Consider the following 24,272-nt stretch of genomic DNA (forward strand, 5'->3'; position numbering starts at 1 on the left):
TACAGCAGAAAGATCAAGTTTGAGGGAAAGATGAACTTGGCTTTGAATATGCTGACTTGTGGTATCTCTGGAATATCCAAATAGTAATGCTCTGTGGGTATTTGAAAATAAAGATCTGGAATTCAAAATAGAGATGTCAATTGGACGTGTAAATTTGGGAGTCGTAAGTACGTAGACATTGTTGAAATCATGGGAACACTTCTTTCTGCACCTAGCAATCTAGACTTAATGACAACTGTCATCATTTCCACTTGATCTCCAAATATAGTCCTATTCAATCCATTCAAACACATAGCCCAGTGTTGTTTTGATTTTTGTTTTTCTCTTGACTTCATGTAGAATCAAGGACTTTGAAGTCCAGCTACACCAGCCTATTTATGTTCAGTACTTCTGCCCAGAGGGCCTTGATCTCACTGTTTCCTTTTCTTGGATCACTCTTCTTCCTTTTGCTCTGAACTCAGAAGTCATATTTCTAGTGAGACCCTTCTTGACTCAGGCTATTTATGCTTTAACACTCTTTCTGCCAGGTATTCCATGTCTACACTTTTTTTCCCATAAATCCCGTTAACATTTAACGTACCACATATTTTACTGATTTATTTAATTTATCGTATGATTCTCTCCAGAAGCATACAAGTTCCATAAGTCCAGGACTTCTCTCTGCTTTGTTCACTCCTGTTTATCTACCACTTAAATCAGTGTCTAACACCTAGTGAACTCCATCAATATTTCTTTGATGAATGAAGAAGTTTCCTACTGGTCCAGACAAGTTTGCCTGGGTTCAGTCAAATTCTTGCTAAGACTTATGGCACAAACTTGAAAACCACAGGAAAGTCATGTTTACTTGTTTTGCAGGGTCTCAGAGAGACAATTTTGTACTTAGGTACCTGCTTAACTCACTGAAACTACTGGCCTTCATTCTTTTTAACATATCAATATTTATGTTCAAAACACGTAACAACTTTTTATATCATATGAAATTCATATTTCTCAGTGTGAGCTCCAAAAACTCTTCAGAATTTTTACACATTACTAACCTCATCATAAATTCACCTAATTCCCCCTAGTGAAATATGTTAATCTCTGCTTTGTATTCTGACATTGTACCATTTTCAATACTAACGATGCCCTCCCGCTTTCTGTCCACTAATATCTCTTCATAATCTGCACCTACTTAAAATGTCACTGTTTCTAGAAAGGTGCATTCACTTAATGGACCTATCCTAGGACTGCATTCCTAGAGGAAAGCTTCTCTGATCCCACAGGCTTGGGTTAGGTGGTCAATTATTACTAGAAATAACCCTTTATCTACTTCTGGCATTTAACTTTGCCTTTAACATTGTATTTGTATAGAGCTTATATCTATTGTATCTCTAGATCATGACCCCAAGCCAGTGACAGAGTACAGCTCAGTAAATATTTGTTCCTTTATATACATTAATTGTCTTCATCTGTTTCTAATTATTCTTCTGCCTTTTAAATTAACACTTGCTTGCTCAATTTGTTCTTTGCTAATGCATATTTGTTGTTATTCTGTTACAGTAACATTAGCTCTTTCAGGGCATTCTACCTCCATAACAGACTATGCTCTTTAAGCACTTAAAATGGGACTTTATGGGCTTCTATTCTCCAAAGCATCTAGGTCAAGGCATGCAAAAAGCTTCCTTGCTAAACGTTTAAGATCTGGGACACTTGGTCAGATTTTCTGGATTTGAATCCTGGATCTACATTTTATTAACAAAATGCCATTAGGCAAGTTGTATAGTATTTTAAGTCTCAATTTTCTCATCTGAATAATCTGGTGGTATAACCTAACTATAGAAATGAAGGTTTCAATGAGATATTAAATAGAAATCACTTTGAACAGGTTATCATGATTATGTAGTGCAGTGTTGTGTACTCTAGATGCTACGTACTTGTTTGAGATGTCCAGGTCCCATATCCCTGGGGCATGCTTGGTGATTCAGGTTATTAATACCTAACTGATTGACAATGGCATAGAGAAGAAGTACATGCTGACAACAGCAATCTTATCAACATCTTTCCAGTGCTTTTTATTCCTTCCTTATTTAGCCTCACACTCTGAACACTCCCAAAACTTACCTTCTGTTTCCATTCTAATTCCATAATTTCTTTAGCTTATTTGTGCCATTAAGGTACTGAGGGAAGAGTGTAATGAGCTAATGCTTAATGCTGCACAAGCCTGTCCTAAGAGAGACACTAATATATCAGTACTAAAAATGTTTGAAATACTAATTTTCCTGCTAATGAGCCTAAACATTTTATTATAGTTATACCTTAATACCAAGCTGCAGGTCATTACCTTCATGTATTGAAAGCAGCTGATGTTTCTGGGGCTTAATGTATCTGCCATTTGCTTGATGACCCCTCTTTCTTGCCCATTTTACATAGTAGATATTTAGAAAATGAAAATTAGATCACTTGACAGGATCACTAATGAAAATTAGATCATTTGACTTGACATCATATTGTGTATGATGGTTTGATTTCATTATTTATTAAAAACTATTTTTCTGATTATACTAATTAATAGATACTAGTTCCATGAAATTTGAATTTTGAAAATATGAAAAGGAACAAATAAAATAAGAATGATTCATCCTGTCACCTAAAGATAATTATTATTTAGTCCAACCAATCTTATTTTCAACATATGTTTCTGTGTGTGTATAACTGTAAGTAACTCTGCTGCTTTATTGCACTACCATATGTATGTTTTCCTTTGTATTAATAATCTTTGGAAATGCCACCCATAGTTAAATAATAGTTTAGTTATATAATTATATGTTACAGTTATATCTATATAAAGATATGTATATATACATGTGCTTCTGTGTATCTATCATTTTATCTATTGAACAACTAATTTCTTATATTTCTACTGCCCCATCTTATAAATAATATTGTGAGGAACATCTTTGTGAACAACTATTGATCTGAGTTATTAACTCACTTAAATATATTCTAATGGAAGAATATATTAAATATATTTAAGCATTTGTGATATATTATGCTACATGATATATATATATATATATATATATATATATATATATATATGTTAAAATCACAGACCCTGAAGTCAACTGACATATGCTTGAATCCTCACTCCAAATTATTCTACTAAGATAATTTTAGGAAAATCACTTGATCTCAATTAGCTCTAGTAATAATTTTTTCACTTAAATTTCTTTTTTTCTGATACTGATATTCCTTTGCCAGCTTCCTATTAATTAGTATTTAATAATTAAATTCTTTTATTTTTACTCTGAATATTTTTTTTGCCACTGTTCTTATTTTAATGTTTTTCTTGTATTTTGCATAAGATTTTATTTTCTGTTTTTCTAAACATTTTTGTTGTCTATTTTAGTTGTTAAGTATAGCCTATTTATGTGTGTGTGTGTATGTGTAATTATTTGTATGTTCATTGTTATTGCTATCACAACTTATGTGTTTCCCATTTATTCTTTTCTTTACTTCTTTTTAATGTATTTCTTTTTTTTTTTAATTAAGATTAAAATTAAGGTTAGATTAGGATGGTTAGAGTTAGGATTTGGTTTGGACATTTCTTTTTTGTAGCAAACAGTTAACTAACCTTGACTAAAGTTTCTTGATTTTTCAGTATCTGTGCTGACCATTATATCACCTGACAATATAACTATTAATAGTTGTGGCAAAATATAATTATTAATAGTTCTTCCCATAAGATGTTTATATTTAAACTTTTATAGTCTGAATGTTTAAAATACATTTAGTCCAGAGTCATATTTAGCTAAGTAAACAAATTTAGATTGAATTTTATTTTCCCACACGATTTGGACATTATTCCACTAGTTCTAACATCTAGTTTTTGTTATCAATCTAATTGTTTTATAAATAATCTGTAATTTTTCCCTTGTAGATAATTTTTTTTTCATTCATAATGCTCCATACTTTCATTGCTTGTTTCTAGGTGTGTTTTATTCTTATATATCATGCTCAATACTTGGAATGCACTGTTATTTTTAATATATCTTCCTTCAATTTTGGAAAAGTTTCCATTATTATACCTTCAAATACTGCTCTTCTGCCTGTCTGTACATGCTCTTCTTTTGTAATATATTGGAATATCCAGCTCCGTACTCCCCTACATCTCCTACTGGTCTGAATGCTTTCATCTTTTTATCTCTACATATGCAATCTAGCTGAATTTCCCAGTACAATCTCCAATTCACTAACTCTCTTTTCAACTTTGTCTATTCTAAAGTATTTCCTATCTATTGAGCCTTTTGTTTTCAATGATTAATGTTTCAATTTTCTTGTTTTTTTCAAGTCATTTTAGACTGTTTTGGTTTCATTTCTTTTTCTTTAATGAGTATTAATTTTCATTAACATCTTTGAGATTCATACTTATTTAAAAATATTTTTCAGTCTTTTTGTAATTTTAATGCACTCAGATTAACTTTATTTCCAATTATTGACAGGCTTAATAACTTTAGATCTCTTTACCTATCATGAAAAAAAATTGTAGGGCTTCCCTGGTGGCGCAGTGGTTGAGAGTCCCCCTGCCAATGCAGGGGACGCGGGTTTGTGCCCCGATCCGGGAAGATCCCACATGCCATGGAGCGGCTAGACCTGTGAGCCATGGCCGCTGAGCCTGCACGTCCGGAGCCTGTGCTCCACAACGGGAGAGGCCACAACCATGAGAAGCCCACGTACTGCAAAAAAAAAAAAAAAAAAATTGTGGCTACTTTTGAGTAGAGTAAGAAAAGTGGTTCTTTCTTTTTGCTTCTTTATCTCTCTTGCTCTCTATTTGTGCTTACTCTTTCAGAGCTTTCAGTATTGTAGCTGTTTCCTTTGTCTCCCAGGCCAATAGCCTCAGGGTATCCTAGAATAAGTCCTACATTTATGATTCAGGTATCCTGCCTTCTAGGATTGAAAACCACTGAGCAAGTTATTAGCATGTGTTACTTGGTTCAGATCCAAGTTGTAACACTGTGTATAACTCCAGATTCCTTAAATATATACCTTCAAATAAATTGCAGCTTCAAACAGATTTGAAAGCAACTTTTGTCAGCTTCATATTTTTAAGAAAACTTACAGTATCCATGGCTTTAACGATATGTAGGCTTTTATCTCCCATCTGACACAAAGTACTTTTAGTCTCTGATACCCTACTGAAGCTGAATAACTAGGGCCTGCTCCTAAACCCATAGCCCAGAAGCCTATGGTTTTATTTCTAGTCTCTACTTTATGTTTCTATTCTATTTTTCTGTAATGAGTATTATTTTTATTATTCCTTATCATTCTTTGAGATCTTATACTTTTAAAACTTTGGTTCTTTGCTTTTTTTTTAATATAAATTTATTTATTTTTGGCTGCGTTGTGTCTTGGTTGCTGTACCCAGGCTTTCTCTAGTTGAGGCAAGTGGGGGCTACTCTTTGTTGCTGTGCACGGGCTTCTCATTACAGTGGCTTCTCTTGTTGTGGAGCATGGGCTGTAGGCATACAGGCTTCAGTAGTTGTGGCACATGGGCTCAGTAGTTGTGGCTTGTGGGCTCTAGAGTGCAGGCTTAGTAGTTGTGGCTCACGGGCTTACTTGCTCCGCAGCATGTGGGATCTTCCTAGACCAGGGCTCAAACCCATGTCCCCTGCATTGGCAGGTGGATTCTTAACCACTGTGCCACCAAGGAAGTTCCTGAGATCTTATATTTTTAAAAATAAATGTTTAGGCAAACTTTCTCTTTGAGACACATTGTAGAACTTAGTGATTAGCGCATATTCTAGAGCCAAACAAGTCCAAATCCTGGCTCTTCCTCTTTAAACTGCATAGGTGGTGGCCAGGTAATTAAGTTTCCTGTGGCTCAATTTCCTCATCCATAAGATGGGGGTGTTAATAGCAACCTATTTCATAGTAGTTTTTGGTTTTGTTTTTGTTTTTTTAAAATTACGGGATATTTGTATACAGGTTTCCCCCACTATCCAAAAGTTGAGCATTCCTTTAAAAACTTGCATAAGCCAAAATGGCATAAAGCAAAGAAGCAGTTAACTTTTTTGTAAATGTGAAAATCCTCTTTGGATTTCTTTCAGTTAGCAAAAGCAGGAAATAATGTAGATCTTTCATAAAAGAGAAATAGTGTAAAGCAAACTTTTGAAAAGTGGAGAATACCTGCATGTGTGTATAATACCTGCATATGTGTATATAAATGCTCAGAACCCTGAGTGGCCCATGGTTATTACTCAATTAGTATTAACTATTATTATTTTTTGTCTCATTTTATAGCTCTCTTTTTAAGACCTGCTCAACTAGAAGTCCTTCAATACACTATTTAATTTTTCTAAAATTTATTTAGTTGAATATTGTGAGATAAGATTAAATTTTGACTCCTCATATAGTTCTGAGAATTAGCTGTGGCATTATTTATGGATTTACTATAAGATAAATTATAATGCAATATGCAAGTGTATAATTTTCCTGAATTTATTTTAAAGTATCATTAAAGAAAAAGTAATATATTTGATAATTAAATCTGAAGAATATATACCTTTTATTCTTAAATAATTTAATTATTTGTAATTATTGCCCACATTTAAAATATTAAAGGATTTTCTACCCAGATTACTCAGAATTCCTCATTACAAAAAATATACACAGAGCTTAACCTGCTGGGGTATTATCAGCACCTAACTAATGTGGGGGAAGGGAAATAAACAATTACAGCTGGCTTGCCTTACACATGGGAGAAGGGAAAAACCCAGTTCCAGCCCACTCTAGCCAACCTGTTCCACCTAAGAGTGAGAGAAAAATTGAGAAACACTTATGAAGTTCATGGTCCAGAGGCATAGGCTCACTAAAAGACTAAGACCTAATCATAGGATTATAGAACACTTGCCCCACCCCATACTTCACAACCACATTACTAAAGGCATATTTACAGCAGTTTCTTTTACCTGGTATATCATGTATGCCCATCAAGAAAAAATTGCAAGAAATACCAAAAGCCAAAAAACATAATTTGAAGAAACAGAGCACGCGTCAGAACCAGACATGCATGACAGGATGTTGGAACTATCAGACCAGGAATTTAAAACATCTATGATTAATATGCTAAGGGCTCTCATGGATAAAGGAGACAGCATGAAAAAACAAATAGGCAGTGTAAGCAGAGAGATGAATATCCTAGAAAGAACCAAAAAGAAATACTAGAGAGAAAAGCAATATAACAGAAATGAAGAATGCCTTTGATGGGCTTATTAATAGGCTGAACACAACTGAAGAAAGAACCTCTGACACAGAGGACATATCAATAGAATCATCAAAAACCAAAACAAAGACAACAAAGACTTTAAAAAAATGTACAAAACAAGAAGTAAAACCCCCCAAAACCAAAACAAAACAGAACATCTAAGGACTATGGAACAACTACAAAAGGTAAAACATACATGTAATGGGAATACCAGAAAGAGAAGACAATGAAACAGATGGTATATTTGAAAAAATAATGACTAAGGTATCCTCAAATTAATGTCACCCATTAAACCACAGACCCAGGAAACACAGAAAATACCAAGCAGGATAAATGCAAACAAAAACCGCTAGATCTATGTATATCATTTTCAAACTATAGAATATTAAAGATAAAGAAAAAATCCTGAAAGAAAACAAGAGGGGAGTGGCTCACATATAGAGAAATAAAGATAAGAATTACATATGACATCTCCTCAGAAACGATGCCAGGAAAAAATGGAGTGAATTATTTAAAGTGCTGAAAGAAAAAACACCAACATAGAATTCTTTACCTTATGCAATTATCCTTTCAAAGTGAAGGAGAAATAAAGCCTTTCTCAGATAAACAAAAATTGAGTGAATTTGTTTTCAGCAAATCTGCCTTGAAACAAATCTGATAACCTAGATGAAATGGACCAATTTCTTAAAAGACACAATTTGCCAAAACTCACATGAGGAGAAATAGACAATCTAGATACGCCTGTATCTATTAAAGAAGTTGAATCATATTACCTTTCCAAATAGTTAATGCACTTCCAAAACAGAAAGCACCAGTCCCACATGGGTTCACTTGTGAATTCTACAAACTAAGGAAGAAATTATATCAATTCTCCATAATCTCTTATAGATAATACAAATAGAGGGAGTACTTCCTAACTCATTCTATGATCAGCATTACCCTACAACCAAAATCAGAGAAAGACATTACAAGAAAAGAAAACGACAGACCACTGTTTTTCATGAACATAAATACAAAAATCTGCTACAAAATGTTTGCAAATTGAATCCCATGATGTATAAAAAGAAGTAAAAACTATGACCAAATGGGATTCATCCTAGGTATACAAGGCTGGTTCAACATTTGGAAATCAAATAATGTAATCCATCACATCAATAGGGTAAAGATGAAAAATTACATGATCATATCGATGGATGCAGAAAAACTATTTCATAAAATATTATACCTATTCATGATTAAAAACTCCCAGTAAATTAGGCATATAAGGGAAATTGCTCAACTTGGTAAAGAATATCTAAAAGGAAACTTATGGCTAACATTATTATTAATGGTAGGAAACTAAAGGTTTCCCACTAAGATATCAGGTACAAGGCAAGGATATTTCCTCCCACCAGTCCTTTTCAGCATTGTACAGGAAGTTATAGATAATGCAATAAGACCAAAAAAAAAAAAAAGAGAATAAAGTTACACAGATTGAGAAGGAAAAACTAAAACTATCTTTGTTCACAGATGATATGACCATCCAAGACTTAATTTTAAAAAACAAGTAAAAACAAAAACAAAGCATTCTGGAACTAATATGTGATTATAAGGTTGCAGGATGCAAGGCTAATACACAAAAGTCTATTGCTTTCCTATACACCAGCAAGGAAAAAGTGGAATTTAAATTTTAAAACATAATGCTATTTATATTAGCACCCCTAAAACTGAAATATTTAAGTATATTTAACAAAATATGTATAACATCTATATGAGGAAAACTATAAAACGTTGGTGAATGAAACAAAATAACTGAGTGAATGAAGAGATACTCCATGTTAATGGAAGCGAAGGCTCAGTATTGTCAAGATATCAGTTCTTCCCAACTTGATCTGTAGATTCAGTGCAATCCCAGTAAAAATCAAGAAAAGGTATTCTGTGGATACAGACAAACTGCTTGTAAAGTTTAGATAGAGAGGCAAAATGATCAGTGATTGCCAGGGGTTGGGCAGGGGTGGTATGGTGGGATAGGTGAGTACAGAGGATATTTAGGGCAGGGAAAATACTCTGGATGATGCCATAGTGGTGGGTATATGTCATTATACAATTGTCTAAACTCATGGAATGTGCAACACCAGGAGTGAATTGTAATAATACAGACTTTGGGTGATTATGATGTGTCAATGTAGGTTCATCGAATGTAACAGATTTGCCACTCTGGAGGGGACGTTGTAAATGGGGGAGGCTATGTGTGTGTAGAGGCTGAGGGTATATGGAAAATCTCTGTATCTTGCCTTTAATTTAGCTGTGAACCAAAACTATCCTAAAAAAATAAAGTCCTAAAAAATATATAGGGCAACTTTTTATAAACATATCTCCCTATTCAGTCGCTGCACCGTATGTATTGTATATTTTTAATCAGTGTAACAACAGTATACTATAAACTTTTCCATGTTTTACATTGTTTCTGTAATTCTTCTTTTTATGGCTTTGTAATAATTCATCTATGGTATTTATTCATCTGCAATTACTTATTGAACATTTATTGGTTTCTATTCAAGGTCATGGGAATGTACTGCTAAGCCAAAGTACCTGCACTTACAGAGTTTACAGCATTCTCATGTGTGCATAGTTGATATATAATCATTCATTTAATTTTCTATTATGTTGTATAACTCTGAGAAGAGAACAATTATATATATTGTTTTATTCAGCCTTGAAGAGCCTTTGCAGAAGAAGTAATGTCACAACCCTAAAAATAGTTTGCTTATTTAGATGTTCCGTAAATTCACTTTCCAAAAAAAGATGGGAAAATAAATGTGTGTGTGTGTGTATATATATATATATATATATATATATATATATATATATATGAACATAGTGTGTTGAACCAAGAAAATACTTAGCTGATTTAGCTGATTCATCAGGATGAAGGTACAAAGTATAATCAAATTGGACCTTTTTTTATAATAAATTAAGATTCTATATATTTCTTCTTGATATACAATATAAAGATATAAGGAATCTCATATAGAATATTGCTCTATGACATTTCTTACACTACCTGAAAAATAGCCTCTTAACCCCAAACCTATGGTAATGCCCAAACTTGTAAAATCTGTTTTTGAAAATTATATAAAGCTGTAAGTTATGTCTATATTAAGGAATACTCTAGGCTTATGAAAATAGTCTTTTAATCATTCATTTAAATTATAAGTGACATCATTAGCATCCTGGTTTTCTCTTTTTTCTTTCTTTGTTTTATAATATATAAATATGCTTGGAACCACTGTGCAGAGAGATAGCTCAGTCTGCTTGTCTTCCTGCCACTGTTGGTATCAAGTTTGCATAAAAGATGCCTCTGGCAGTGCTCTGGATCCATAACAGCACAAGATTTATTTCTTCCATATTAGATTATTACAAATTTCACTTGTTTCCATTTTTTATTTATAAATAGTGCTACTTTAATATTTTGATCATAACTTTTTTAAAACCTTACAGTAAATTTCAGAAGTAGCCTTAAAAGTTTAAAAAGTATGAACCTTTGTGATCCTTGATATGTACTGCTAAATATTTTTCCAGTATATTTCCAGCAGCCTAGATGAAGCTAGTTTGGTTTTATGTTGTTCTACTCTAACTTATTAACTGCCTGTCCATATGGATTTTCTCACTACGATCTTTAAGTTGGAAATGGGAAGGCTTAAAAGGGGCAGTCAGGAATCGTGACTGTTCACTTTCATCTCAACTGTATCCTTTATCCATTTTCCTAAATTCCACTTGCTTTGTTTTACTATTTGAGTCTGTGATAACCAAAAAAAAAAAAAAAATATTCTGAGCTTCAGCTCATTTACCATATTGTGGAAAAAAATCCATTATAGTTGCATGTAGTCAACATTGATTACTCTCTACTCCCCTTATATTCATTTTTTATTCATATATTATTCTATGATTTATTCAAGATCAAATGCCAAACATGTCACAGGAACTAAGCCGGGTGCTGGCGATTCAGTGTCACAAAAACAACCATCTGTCTGAATCCAAACTTCTCCGAGAACTTTTCAGTGCAACCATCTTTATCACCTTTCCTCCTCAGCCAGTACTGGTACCAATGACATAACCAGAATTACATTTTAGATAGTTTTCCAAAACTCTTGAGTTTTTACTTTCTTTAAAATTGTCACAATTCCACCTTTCTCCAAAACACATTTTCTTTCAAATCTTTCTTTCTTGGTTAGGTTAAGTGCCTAACTATAACTAGTCTTTGTTTTCTTACCTGACATAAATTCTAGATAAAATATTTGTTTTTTCCTCAGGTTGTCAGCTAATTCCTTTTCCACACCCTCCATCTTCAGATCCCTCAAAATTCACACTGTGTGGTTTAGATTAGTAATATTTTAATATCCTTCTTCCCTATGGAAGGAGAATGGCAAATGGTTCCAGTTCACCTGAGGCTGGAGGAGGAGGGATACAAGATCTTGATATTCCAAGTTTTTGGTTTTGGATTCTCTGCATCTTTTATCTAACTGATTCAGAACCATCAGGGTTAGAATCAATATTACCTTAAGACCGCTGTGGAAGTACTTGGACTAAAGTAAAACTTCTAGGTAAACTCCCATGAGGCATTCATCATCTACTGGTTTAACAAATATATATTTTTAAATTTTTTAATTTTATTAATGTTTTTATTTTTGGCTGCGTCAGGTCTTAGTTGCGGCACATGGGATCTTCATTGAAGCATGAAAGATCTTTCATTGTGGCACGCGGGCTTCTCTCTAGTTGTGGTGTGCGGGTATTTTCTCTTCTTTAGTTGTGGCACTCAGGCTTCAGAGCACATGGGCTCTGTAGTTTGCAGCACGTGGGCTCTCTAGTTGAGACGCTCGAGCTCAGTAGTTGTGGTGCGCAGGCTTAGTTGGGCTGTGGCATGTGGGATCTCAGTTCCCTAACCAAGGATCAAACCTGCGTCCCCTGCATTACAAGGTGGATTCTTTCCCTTCCCCACCAGGGAAGTCCCAACAAATTTTTTTTTAGTTCTACTATGCTCCCGGTACTATGATAGGCATTGCATTTGCCTCTCTGGTTAACTGGAAGTATAGCTACCGAGTTATCAAATCTGAATACAAACTTATTTCTACCACTTTATAAGTTATTATATTTGTTTTACCATAATGCATATATTGTCATGAATTTTAAGTTCCTTGGGAAATGGAAAAGTTTGGCTATATGATGTTAGTTATTCAAAATTGTTTAAAATACTATCTACTATTTATTAATAAATCATTTAGCACAGCACTTGGTTATTAGAAGCATTTAATAAGTATTGACTATTATTATTTTAGTATTATCAAACTGTATTAATTGATTATTTGACAGTGGTAAAAATTAAATATAAAAATATTAAACCCATTTAAGTACTAATTTTCACCCAGAAAATGATGGACTATTTTTTTTATCTTTAGTATATTTCCTAAAAATTTAATATTCAGTGGTATAAAGCACACTTTAAGATTGTCTTTGTTTCATAGAATCTAGGCAAGGAAAGGACATGAAGTCTATAACCTGACTTTAGTGAGAAGTGCCTTCAAATTAAATTCTGACTAAAATTTATTCTGTTCTCACAGTTGAAAAAAGATTCCATTCTGCGACCTCTGAAAGACGTTTTAAAACCCTTATAGCTGAAAAGAGTCCTTTATAATTTCTAACATTAATATTCCCTATAATCCTGAGAACTGTTCTTTTCTAAAAATTAAATTCACTGATTCTTCACAATTCTCACAATACACGTTTACATATTTGAAAACATTCCAAGTTCTCCATGTTCTTTTTAAACTGTAAAAAAGATTGAATATCCCATTTATTAGCTTGAGGAAAAGGTTATTGTATTGCTTTGCCAGTAACAGCAGTTACAGAATTTTAAAACTAGTGGCATTTGTTGTACTACTGGAGTATTTAGGGAAAAAAAACAAAAAATCCACTCGGACTGTAATACACTATGCAGTTTTTTGTTTTTGTGTTTTTTTACAGAAAGGATAGAAATCAAGGAGTAAATGAGAAAAAAAAGTATGCGAGCTAGTTCAAAATGGTAATAGGGAAAATTGTATAATAATCAAGTTATTATCTTTAACATTTTAGAATATTTAGGAGGAAAATAATGAGAGGTTGATTTTTGACTAGACATTAAAAAAATTAAACTGGATCTGAAAGGGAAACTGTATATCGAATTGGAAAGAGTATAATGACTTATAAACATTGTACATAAACCTGATGTGACCAGCACTCATATTTAGTTGGTCAGTGGACACAGAAATTAAATGACAGAATGATGGAAACCCTCTTATTCATCACTATATCCCAGTCTCTGACATGAGGTAGCTGCTGAATAGGTATCTCCTGAGAGGCCTGCAAGAGGAATATAGACAGACGTTGAACTCCAAACTGATGCACCTGGGCTGGTACTTCTATACTGGGAAAATATCCGCCCCTGTTTCCGTAACACTTGAATCCATCCACCCTTCCTTTTGTTTTCCATTCCCTTATCCAATTACCTTCTTCCTTTTTCCACTACATGTTAAAAAAATAGCCCCAAATATTTCTAATAATTTTGCCTAACAGAACACAATAGGCACTGCTTCCTTGCCATCAGTTTTACCTGGCCCCAGTGATTCTACCCACTATGATAAAACTCTTCTTTCCTGTCCATTTGTTTTCCTACCTCTGTTTTTATTTTTACTCTGAGTTATAAATTATCAATACTAACTAATTACAAGCATATAAAGTGAAGTGTGCTTTTAGTGCAATATTTTACATATATAGTTTTTATATGTAGATCACATATCACATATGTGATATGTATATATTTAGACAAATTGCATGGGTGTGTATAGTTCTGTTTTATTACATCTTATGTAATTAAAATCATCAAAGTGATTTCCTAAAAAATCATCTTCTAAAATTTAGTATAGGATTTTATATATTTAAATTGTCATTTTATAATACTTTTATGTCAAAGACAAAGGTATAATGAATACTTTTTAGTTTAGAGGAATGTATTCTTGTGTATTTAATAAAATTGTAACAGAAATCTTTCTTTTTTTTTTTTTTGGTCTGAGTTTCTATATATATTTGTATATAAGTAATATGTATATATATATGTATGTATATACATTTCTCTTCTTCTTTTTTAATACTTTAAAGGGTCACATGATCGCATCCTGTGATGCCTGTGGAGTTACAAAGCTATGGGATTTTCGGAAGCTCTTACCAATTGTGTCCATTGATGTAGGTCCAAGTCCTGGCAATGAGGTGAACTTTGATTCATCAGGTAGGATCTTTTTTGTGTAACATTCTTGACCAAGCTAACAGCTTTAGTATTTGTTCTGAAACTATTTTCTATTGCCACTTTATGTTTTTTGCATTTCCTTCTATTTAAAAATCTGTTCTTGATATTATACTAGAATATACTACATTATGCTGTATTTATCATATGATATATATCACGTCATATAGTGAAAGCATTATATTTATCACATATGTAAAGGAAGAAATAATAGAGGAGATAAGTGTGTGCTAATTTAGATTACTCAAGTTCCTAGCAGCATCATGCAAAATTTGGAGTCTATATCCCTTAGAATCACCATCCAACGTAAGTAAATTGAGTTTTTTGAAGGTAAAATAGCTAAAAGTAGGGAAGAACAAAAGTTTGGTAAAAATAAAATTGAAACTAATGGAATACTTTATAATAATTTAGTAATACCCCATATTCTCTAGATTTTACAATTAATTTTAAATATATATTCATCTTGTTGCAAATTGTGTCCAATAATAATTATATTAATTGGTAATAATTGTAGTATTATTATCTGTGTTTAGCATTTTTTCTGCAGTAATATAACCGTTAACGGTGAGGTAAATTATTTTATCCTTGCTGATGATGAAGAGTGTAGCAACTGATGTTAACAATCACACAATGATTGCACTTGATTTAAAAGGTTAAAATTACAATTACATCTCTATCTTTAATGATAGCCTATGCTAAATAACATATATCTGTTATTGATATAACTTACCTTTGCTGTTGTAATACACGTTTTAAACTTTTTTAAGTTTTGAGAGGTTTAAAAATCTTTGATATTTATTTGGAGTAGCTCAAATTTTAGTCAAAGAAATAAAGATAGAATATATATAAAGGAAATAATGACGTTCTATTTAAAAATAGTCCAAAAAGTGTGAATATACTAGAAGCAATTCTGAAGCCATAAGGTAATTGTGTGTTTCATGGAACTGGTTTCATGATATTGACATCACATATCTAAAATTCAGAAAACAGTAAGCTTGTCTTCTTTAAAAACTTGAAGCTGTGTTCCCATTGCAGATTGGTATATGAACCACATATATGACTTCCTTAAAAATATGTTAGTAAAGTTCTTGACATTAAGACTTTTATGCTCTGCTAGAATTCAAACAGAAAGCACTGTACAGAATAAAAGATCCCAACTATGAGAATTTAATTTTATAATGTAAAGGCCCCTTAGTATTTCAATTTATACTTTTTGATATATAGAATATGCATTGACATCATAATTCTAAAGGAACTTTAACTTGGTTTTTACAAACATTTTCACATCCATAAATCCCTTTTTACTAACTTGAGGTAGCATCTAAGTACTCATGGCCTTGAGTGTTGAATTCTGAAATTTCAAAACTTTTGGCTGTACTTTCTAATAATAGAAGTTAAAGGGTGTTTTGAAATGCTGTACAACTAATACTAGGTACATATTTTACTGTCATAATTGTTAAATATGTTGCCACTGCCTTTTACTGTCCTTGTCATCCAGTCCAAAATTTCTTTTCTATGCATTGTCAGGCAAACTTATTTTAAATATATGTCAGTTCCTATCATACTGTCATACAAGTCAATATCATCTTAAAGCCCCTAGTACAACAAACCTCTTTTTTTTTCTCCATGACTGCTATATACTTGATGGTACACTAATATAAAAAAAACTGTCAGAATCAAGGATGGAACAATGAGAAACATAAAAGATGAAGAGTATAAACCAGGGACCCTGTTAATGAAAACGCTTCATCAGTTTGAAGGAATATAATTTCAACCTGACCTTCCCCTCCCTTTGACCATTTCTTCAAGGAACGTACTATAATTAATTTTAATTCTACGTGTTTGAGGAATCAGTGTCTTTTTCTCATTGAATACTGAGAAATTTGTGCTTCTGTTGAGGAGAAGTCTTCAGTGACTCGTCATTTTAAAAGTTTGAAATATATCAGCAGTTGAAGGAACTAGGTAGAGCAAACGAGGTCTATTGAGGGTCTGAACAGAGAGGTGAAATCACAAAGTTAAATACCAGAAATTATATTCATCTCAAGAGAGTAAAGAAAAGTGAAGACAAGAGCAAAACAAAATCGAAATAAGGACAGGGACACATAGATCTCTTCTCATCTGCATTTCTTCAGGAAAAGATGATTTAAAAGAAAAGTATAAAAAGATATCATGAAAATATTTGAACTATGAGGATAAGATCAAATCTAACTTAATAAGTTCAAAATACTCTTCATTTGACATACTTATATTTATTCCCAGTGGCAAGCCAATACAAGCTTTCCTCCTTGGGCCTGAAGAAAAGTCGTTGATAATACACATGCTGTGTCATCACAATATCATATAATATATGTGGAAGTACTGACAGTATTCGGTCTGAGAAATTTAATATAAACGACTCATATACATAGTTTTTAGATATTCTAAATAATCAGCATAGAAACAAAAATTTTCTCATCATATCTCATATCTCTGGATCAGTTTAATTGAAGGGCATCTTGAAATTATGAGGTGTGCTGCTTAAAAAGAGCTGTTTCCATATACAATGGCTTATCTTTATAAATAAGGGATTCCTTCACTGCAAATCCAACATGGTATACAAATAAATTTGAGTAGTCATTAAAGGCTGAAATTGTGGTCCATAATATTTGATTTCAAATTTTTATGTATATTAAAGATTCCTCATTATATATTAACCTCATACATAAATATTTTTATTTTAAACTGATAAAAGTAAATTATGTGCTAGTGAAATGGTACTTTGTTTTAAAATTGAGACTTCTCATAGTGTATCATTTTTGAAATGTATCTTTGATAATATTTGAAAACCAGTGGTATAGAAAAAGAATATAGACTATAATTCAGACCCTTAGCTCTTCCCCACCTTTTAGACTATAAACAAGTTACTTAATCTTCCTGAACTAAGTTTCCTCATAGAAATAATGGAGGAGATAACTGTCTTACTATATTCTAATGTGTTTCAAAGGGTTAATTATATTCTGTAATGAGGAAATCCTAATACAGTCTTATTTTCATGTAATATTCAAAATAATTTAAATAGTTAACTAGCAAATAAAGCTACATATAATGTTATATATGCATATATAATTAAGATCAAAAGATTTAAAGATATGTGAATCACCATCTCGAGGTTAGCTTTTCTGTTGCTGTAAGAAATCAGCTTGTCACACATTTAAAAGAGGAGTTGCATGCAGCATAGTATTATTTACATAATGTTTTATTTGCAAATACATTGCTTGCAACAAACACAGATTACCTGTGTTTATAGATATATATATATATCAGTATATATTTGTAAAGGGATAAGTGTTCCTTTCTCATTAAACAGAACCTTCTGGTAATACAACGCTACACATTTTTACGAATATTCACTATCTAAATATCTCCCACTTGGCATACTCAAATGCCATATGTTTTACCATTCAAAAATTTATTACTATTTCAGAAAATGTTAAATGGAACTGTGTAGTGAAAGTAATAAAAATGAACTGTGAGAATTTCTACATACACTTTTCCACATCTCTCATTTTGTTGTGTTTATGAAGTTTAGCAATATTTTTCACTCCTTTGTAAAAGGCAATTCCGGTACACTTGCAAAAAAGTCACATCCCTAGAAAATGCAGGAGCTGAAGTTTGAGCCAGATGGGGACTTTCCAGTAGAAAACGTATCAGTCTCAGATCATTGAAATGAGCAAGGTTTGCCACCACTTGGCGGTAATCCTAAATATTTCCCACAAGGAGAACCACAATAGAAATACTAAAATAGAAGAAAAAATAATGACCCCATTATAAAATATGAAAATTACCAGACCCCTCTAAAATTGCTCAAAAATAAGCCTCAAATCTTTTGTTCAAATTTGATTTATTAGCTTCTGTTAGTAAAGGCTGCAGTTCACTGTTTTGTATTTAAAAGGCAGATTGTGGTTAACTCCTTCTGTTGGAAGCAGTGTAATATAATGGAGGAAGCACTCACTTAGAAACCCTGGTTTTGAATTTTGTCTCCACTGCTAACTAGCTGAATGATCTTGGTGAACTTTCCGAACATTTCTGAGCCTCAGTTTCCTTGTATGTGAAATGTTAAAAACCTATCACGACTTCCACTTCCAGCCAAGATGGAGTAACAGGGACCAGATTTACCCTTCCACCTGAAACACATGAAAAAACAGACAAAATTTATGAAACGATGGTTTTCAGAAATTGAACATTGGGCAATGGAAGACAGTACTGAAGGGAAGGGGGTTGGTAAATAAGATGAGCTCTGTGGCTGCCCATAATACTATCTGGAGAAAATTTCTAGGTCACATCTCAGGGATGGACAGAAACCTTGGGGAAACCCCACACCCTCCCAGAGTTGAGGAGATGGAGTGGGCAGTCCAGGGAGGCCAAGGCAGCTAGAGTTTGCAAGCAGAGTACAGGACAGGGGACAGCAACACAGAGAGAGAGCTCTGGAGATTTACAGAAGATCCCCTCCAGTCTTTAGCTGAGTACAGATCAGTCCACAACAGCCTAAAGCCACAGAAAAATCTGTCTGAAGAGTTAAAAAGAAAAATCCCCAAAGATCAGGGGAGCCTAGGAATAGTTTGTACTCCCACCAACCAGGTTGGTAAAACCTTGCAATTCAAAAGGACAGTAGATAGAACAGGGATTGGCCAACTACTGCCCATGGCCTGTATTTATATTTAATTTTAATGGTAACAACAACCACACCCGTTAATTTACTTATTATCTAAGGCTGCTTTCACATTACAACAGCAGAGTTGAGTATTCACAAGGGAAACGGCATGGCCTGTGAAGCCCTAAAACATTTACTGTCTGGCTCTTTACAGAAAAATTTGCCAAGGGAAAGGGCTCAGAATGTCATTACCTCAGTAGTGAGGCAACATCAGTCCACACCTCTAGATCTAGTCCCTTCACTGTCTTTGAACCATCTGAGTTGGCCCATGTAAAAACCTGTTTATTCTTTACTACAACTTAATGAGATTGTTACTGTTGTCTCCTTTTTACAGATGAGGAAACTAGGACATGAAGTTAACAAAAAGCCTAATGACACCTGGCTGATCAAATGTGGAGTCAGAATTCAAAGCTGGGCAGTCTAATTCCAGAGACTAGAATTTAGACTTTATATTATTCTGCTTCTCATTGTAATAATAGTATCCAGTTTCATATTGATATGTGACATCTGTTAGGAGTTATAATTCATTTGCTATGAATATTGAAATAATCTAATTAATGACCACTTGACAATGTTTGACTCAAACAAACACTATTTGTCAATTAGTTGTCTCTGGAAGAAAAACAGGAAAAGAAGATCTCCCTAGTATTATCTGCCAGGTTTTTGATGTGTCTTATAACAAGGGGGAACCCTAAATATGTTCCTAATGGGAGCTGGAACTCCAGCCCCACACCTCAAGGTAAATTCCTATCAGACTAATCCGGGTGGAATAGGTGAGTGCTTGCAGGCACTTTTGCTATTTATTTAAGTCCTGGCCTCATTACAAACTGAAATAAGAAAGGAAGAAAGCAAGCTAACTTCTATGATCTCTAAGGCATAAGGCAGAGCTGAGGTAAGTTGCTCCTCCTAAGAGCAAGCCCATTCTACTACATCAGTTTCCTAGGAAAGAGAGTTACAAGGAGAGGGGATAAAAGACAAGAGAGAAAAGACCAGATGACTCTGCTCAATTATTTATAACCCCGTTATTTCATCCCCTGTTTGTATGCAAATCCATTTTGGTTTTGAGTAGAATATGGTCCCCTCTGCTGCTGGAGAAAGGAACTGGAGGAACGGAAGGAAATCAGATTTTGTATCTCCCTTGGAGACCCAAGTGTGTCATTGAAACAAGAGGGAAAGGGGTAGGGCACGACCTTTGAAAGAATGACATAGCCTGAGGACATGACATAAACTGATTAGAACCAAATGGGTCCAAGATGGTGGATCAATCGACTTCCACTAGACCTTGAGCCTCAGTATACGCTCACTGAACACATCAGCAAGCTAAGTGATACACCCACAGGTGCCATGACAGTTCCAAGACTGACCATAAGAATCAAAAAGTGGGCGGTGGCCCAGTTCCTAGAAATCCCCGCCCCTTCCTGAAATAGCTGGAATACTCCTCCCACTCATTACACTATGAAATTACCCACCCCTATAAAAACTGGCAACTCCATACCCTGGTGCCTTTTTCACCTTCTGAAATGGCCCACACTCTGTGGAGTGCGTTTCTCTCTAAATAAATGCACTTCTTACCTATCACTTTGTCTTTCACTGAATTCTTTCTGCGATGAGACATCAAGAACCTGAGCTTCATTAAGTCCCGAAACCAGGTCTGTGATCTCAGTTGGAAGACTGGGTTTTGGCTGTGTTCGAGTCCTGGCCGCATGGGTTCAAGTCCCAATCTGAGTTTTGACTGGGTTCAAGTCCCAGCACGTGGGCTCAAGTCCCAATCTGAAGTGCACGGTTTCATCATTAATACCTGCAATGAAGTATACTATGATCTAGGAACTGGGCTAGGTGCTTTTTCTTTTAATCATCACAGAACTATGAGTTTGGTTCATTTCTCCCATTTTAAAGAGTTTTGAGAGCTTTAATTACATATATATATTAATAAATATACACATTTGTACAGCTCTATGAGAGCCTGAATTTAGCTCTAGGAAATTGTAAAGAAAAAACTCGAGATTCATAGGAACTGGTTTTACACTTTACCTGTAAAAAAGCTATTCTTTCTCTTTGGTTTTTGTCATGCTATTCCATGTTTTAGAAACATTTTTATTCACCTGACAGCAAGTATGGAAAATAGCATGCTAATGATAGTGGGGACACCGTGTATTGAAGGTGTATTGACTAAAGATATATTAATTCAGAAATAATATTTGTAATTGTACAAAGTGTTATGACCATAAACCTGTTCTGATTGGTCTATTTTCCATTCTAAATGGTTGGTAGCGATGCCATATTAGTTTTTAAGTATTTAGACTGTCATCCTAATAATGGATCACAAATTCTGAGAACTGGAATGCATTTGAATTACACAAATTATGAAAGTTTTATATAAATGAAAGTTACTGACTTTTTCAAAATATAGAATTTATACATGTAACTAAGTCTTATTCCTTTCAGATATTATGTTTGAAAGGGTGTGTACTTAATCTAATGACAACATCATTATTCAAACTATGAAGCTCTACTTTTGCAATGATTTCATATCTCCAATACTCACAAATGTCTTATCTGAGTCTGGATTGAATTCGTAGAAACATCTAGAAATAATTCACATCCTATGTGTCAGAAAAGGGCATTTGAGTTAAGCATAAGGCAAGGCTCTAAAGAATAAAGATTGTTGTTCATCTGTGATTTGTAACATGAAATTGAGCAGGAAACTTAATCTCTGTTGACCTCAACTTGATCTTCTCAAAAATGAGAGATTTGGATTAAGTGACTTCATCAATTAGGTTTCCAACCTAAGTTTTACACAACTGAGTATTGCATTTTCCCACTGTTCGTTAGAGCATGGTATCCTGAGATAAAAATAATATTCTAAAATAAAACTTAAATGCTTTTGTATACTATTTAACATTTAAAAATATCAAATTGTAAGTAAAACATTCTACTTTTCCTTGATCCAAAATGGAAATACAATTTGATATAAAAATCAAGATTATTTAAAATTTGAGCCTCAAATTTAAGCGACAGCTATATTGCTCAGCAATACAAAACTTTTATTCTTGCCAACCTAGCAACACATTCAGTCTCTGTAGGAACAGATATTTTGGCCAAAAAAAAATGTATAAGTTTCAACATTTTAATAAATTAATGACTCAAATTCTTCATAGAAGACTTTATGAGATAGTAAAAATCTGACCCATTCTGGTTTAATCAGAGCAGGAAATAACTTATTAATCTTACACATTAGAGTATTATACAGGTGCAATCAGCTATTGCAACTACAAATGCCTGGATGAAACAAAGAAGCCACACTTGTGTTGTTAGATCCTCGATTTTGTGTAATATTTTTAAAACAAGTATAGTTCTACTTGTTGCTTAGTTCTCTGTTGTAGTTGTACTGCATAGAAATATAATTGAAACATTATAGGCATAGATGATCAAATGTACCTAAAATATCTCCTTGGAAGTTCGTTACAAAGCTTATGTGCCTAATTATACATAAACAATTTAAATCCAGCTCATGTCCAAAAAATGACGAATTCTAAATTACTGTCATCACATTTAATGAAGATTAATTTTGTAGTAGTCATGTAAGAAATAGTTTTCAAATGCATTTATATTAGTTATATGCATATAACAATTAATGTGCTAATTTCTTGTCAACACATTTAAGAAATTCAAAAAGATTTTTATCTATGTAACAAGTATGAGAAATTAGTTTCATGACTAGCTATATCTTAGTATCATCTAGGCAATAAGATATTCCAATTCATATAATTAACTATGACTGTATGTTTACAGATATAATAAAAATTACATATACATACTAGCATAGGTCATTATGAAATATGACCTATTTTCTCATGCATATATTAATCAAGAAATATGCATTTTATATAAAGAATTAAAGCACAATCAGACCTTTAAATTTTTCTAAGGGGTTCACAGTTATGGTATTAAGGGAAATGTACTATTTTAATCTAATAGCATATAATAATTATTAGATTTAAAAATAATACAGTTGAAATTTGTAGTCTACACACACTTCATGGCCCAAAATCAAGTAGCCCAAGAATTTGTCATCTTTTTAATAGATTACATTTGCAAAATTGAATAATCATCTTTAATCTGCCAGCTGATACTTCTTAATAGGATAATCCTTTAAGAGAAGTTGCAGTTCAACAGATGTGCAAATCAACCCAGAGCAAATAGCACACTGCTCTTGGAGATGGAGACTGCACTGTTGGCACTTGTGATAACGCTCAGTTATATTTATCTAAAATTTAATTTCAAACGATATTCACAGGTGATTTATTCAAATCTAATTGATCTCAGAAGTATCTTTTCTCACTTGTAATATAATAGGAGTGAAAATAAAAATTTCAAATCATCTTCATGCAACATCCCCTACTATGCACTCTACCAGCAAAAGGAAAAAAAAAAAAATTGAAAAGAAGAAATAGTATAGTATTGGTATTATGAAAATCAACACTCTATAAATGTTTTGAAATAATGAGTTTGATAAATAGAATAATAGATGTGCATTGGGAATAATATATATGCATTTAAGATCATGCCTTCTAACCAAGAATTATATTATTCTCTCGTATTTTTGTTTGTCTAATGGTGGAAATTATGTTAATTCAGTTGACAAATATTTAGTGTTAGCCTATTATCTGCCAGGTACTGTTCTAAATTCTGGGATTCAGCTATGAAGAGACCAGTAAGATTCTATTTACAAAGTAAATTGAAGCAATAACCATAAATGTGCAAGTAATAAACTGGGAGTGTTGAAAACTATAAGTTAAACGGTTCCACATATAATATGCTATAGGTGCCATCAGAGTGTGATTTGTAAAGAATATCCGGTAGCTGTATATGGAGCTGGAGAAAAAAGGTGGGCACTTCTATAATGTTAACTACAACATTACCCATTTCTCTCCTCATGGACTCAGTTTAATTTTAAGTTTTGATCTTCTGTTATCCTTTCACTATGCCTTTCATAATGTTTGATTTGTTCCTTCGTCCATGTG

At 33.1% G+C, this 24,272-nt stretch overlaps 1 protein-coding gene across 1 annotated transcript in view; it reads left to right on the forward strand.

Moving 5' to 3' along the window:
* Positions 1-24,272, forward strand: part of SPAG16 (sperm associated antigen 16) — an 864,330-nt gene that overhangs the window by 622,977 nt on the left and 217,081 nt on the right. The window contains exon 15 of the mRNA XM_065880870.1: positions 14,417-14,543. Coding sequence (XP_065736942.1) covers positions 14,417-14,543 — 127 coding nt within the window. The remainder of the gene's footprint in view (positions 1-14,416; positions 14,544-24,272) is intronic.

The sequence above is a fragment of the Phocoena phocoena genome, chromosome 7, assembly GCF_963924675.1.
Source record: "Phocoena phocoena chromosome 7, mPhoPho1.1, whole genome shotgun sequence".
In the NCBI taxonomy this organism is placed as follows: domain Eukaryota; kingdom Metazoa; phylum Chordata; class Mammalia; order Artiodactyla; family Phocoenidae; genus Phocoena; species Phocoena phocoena.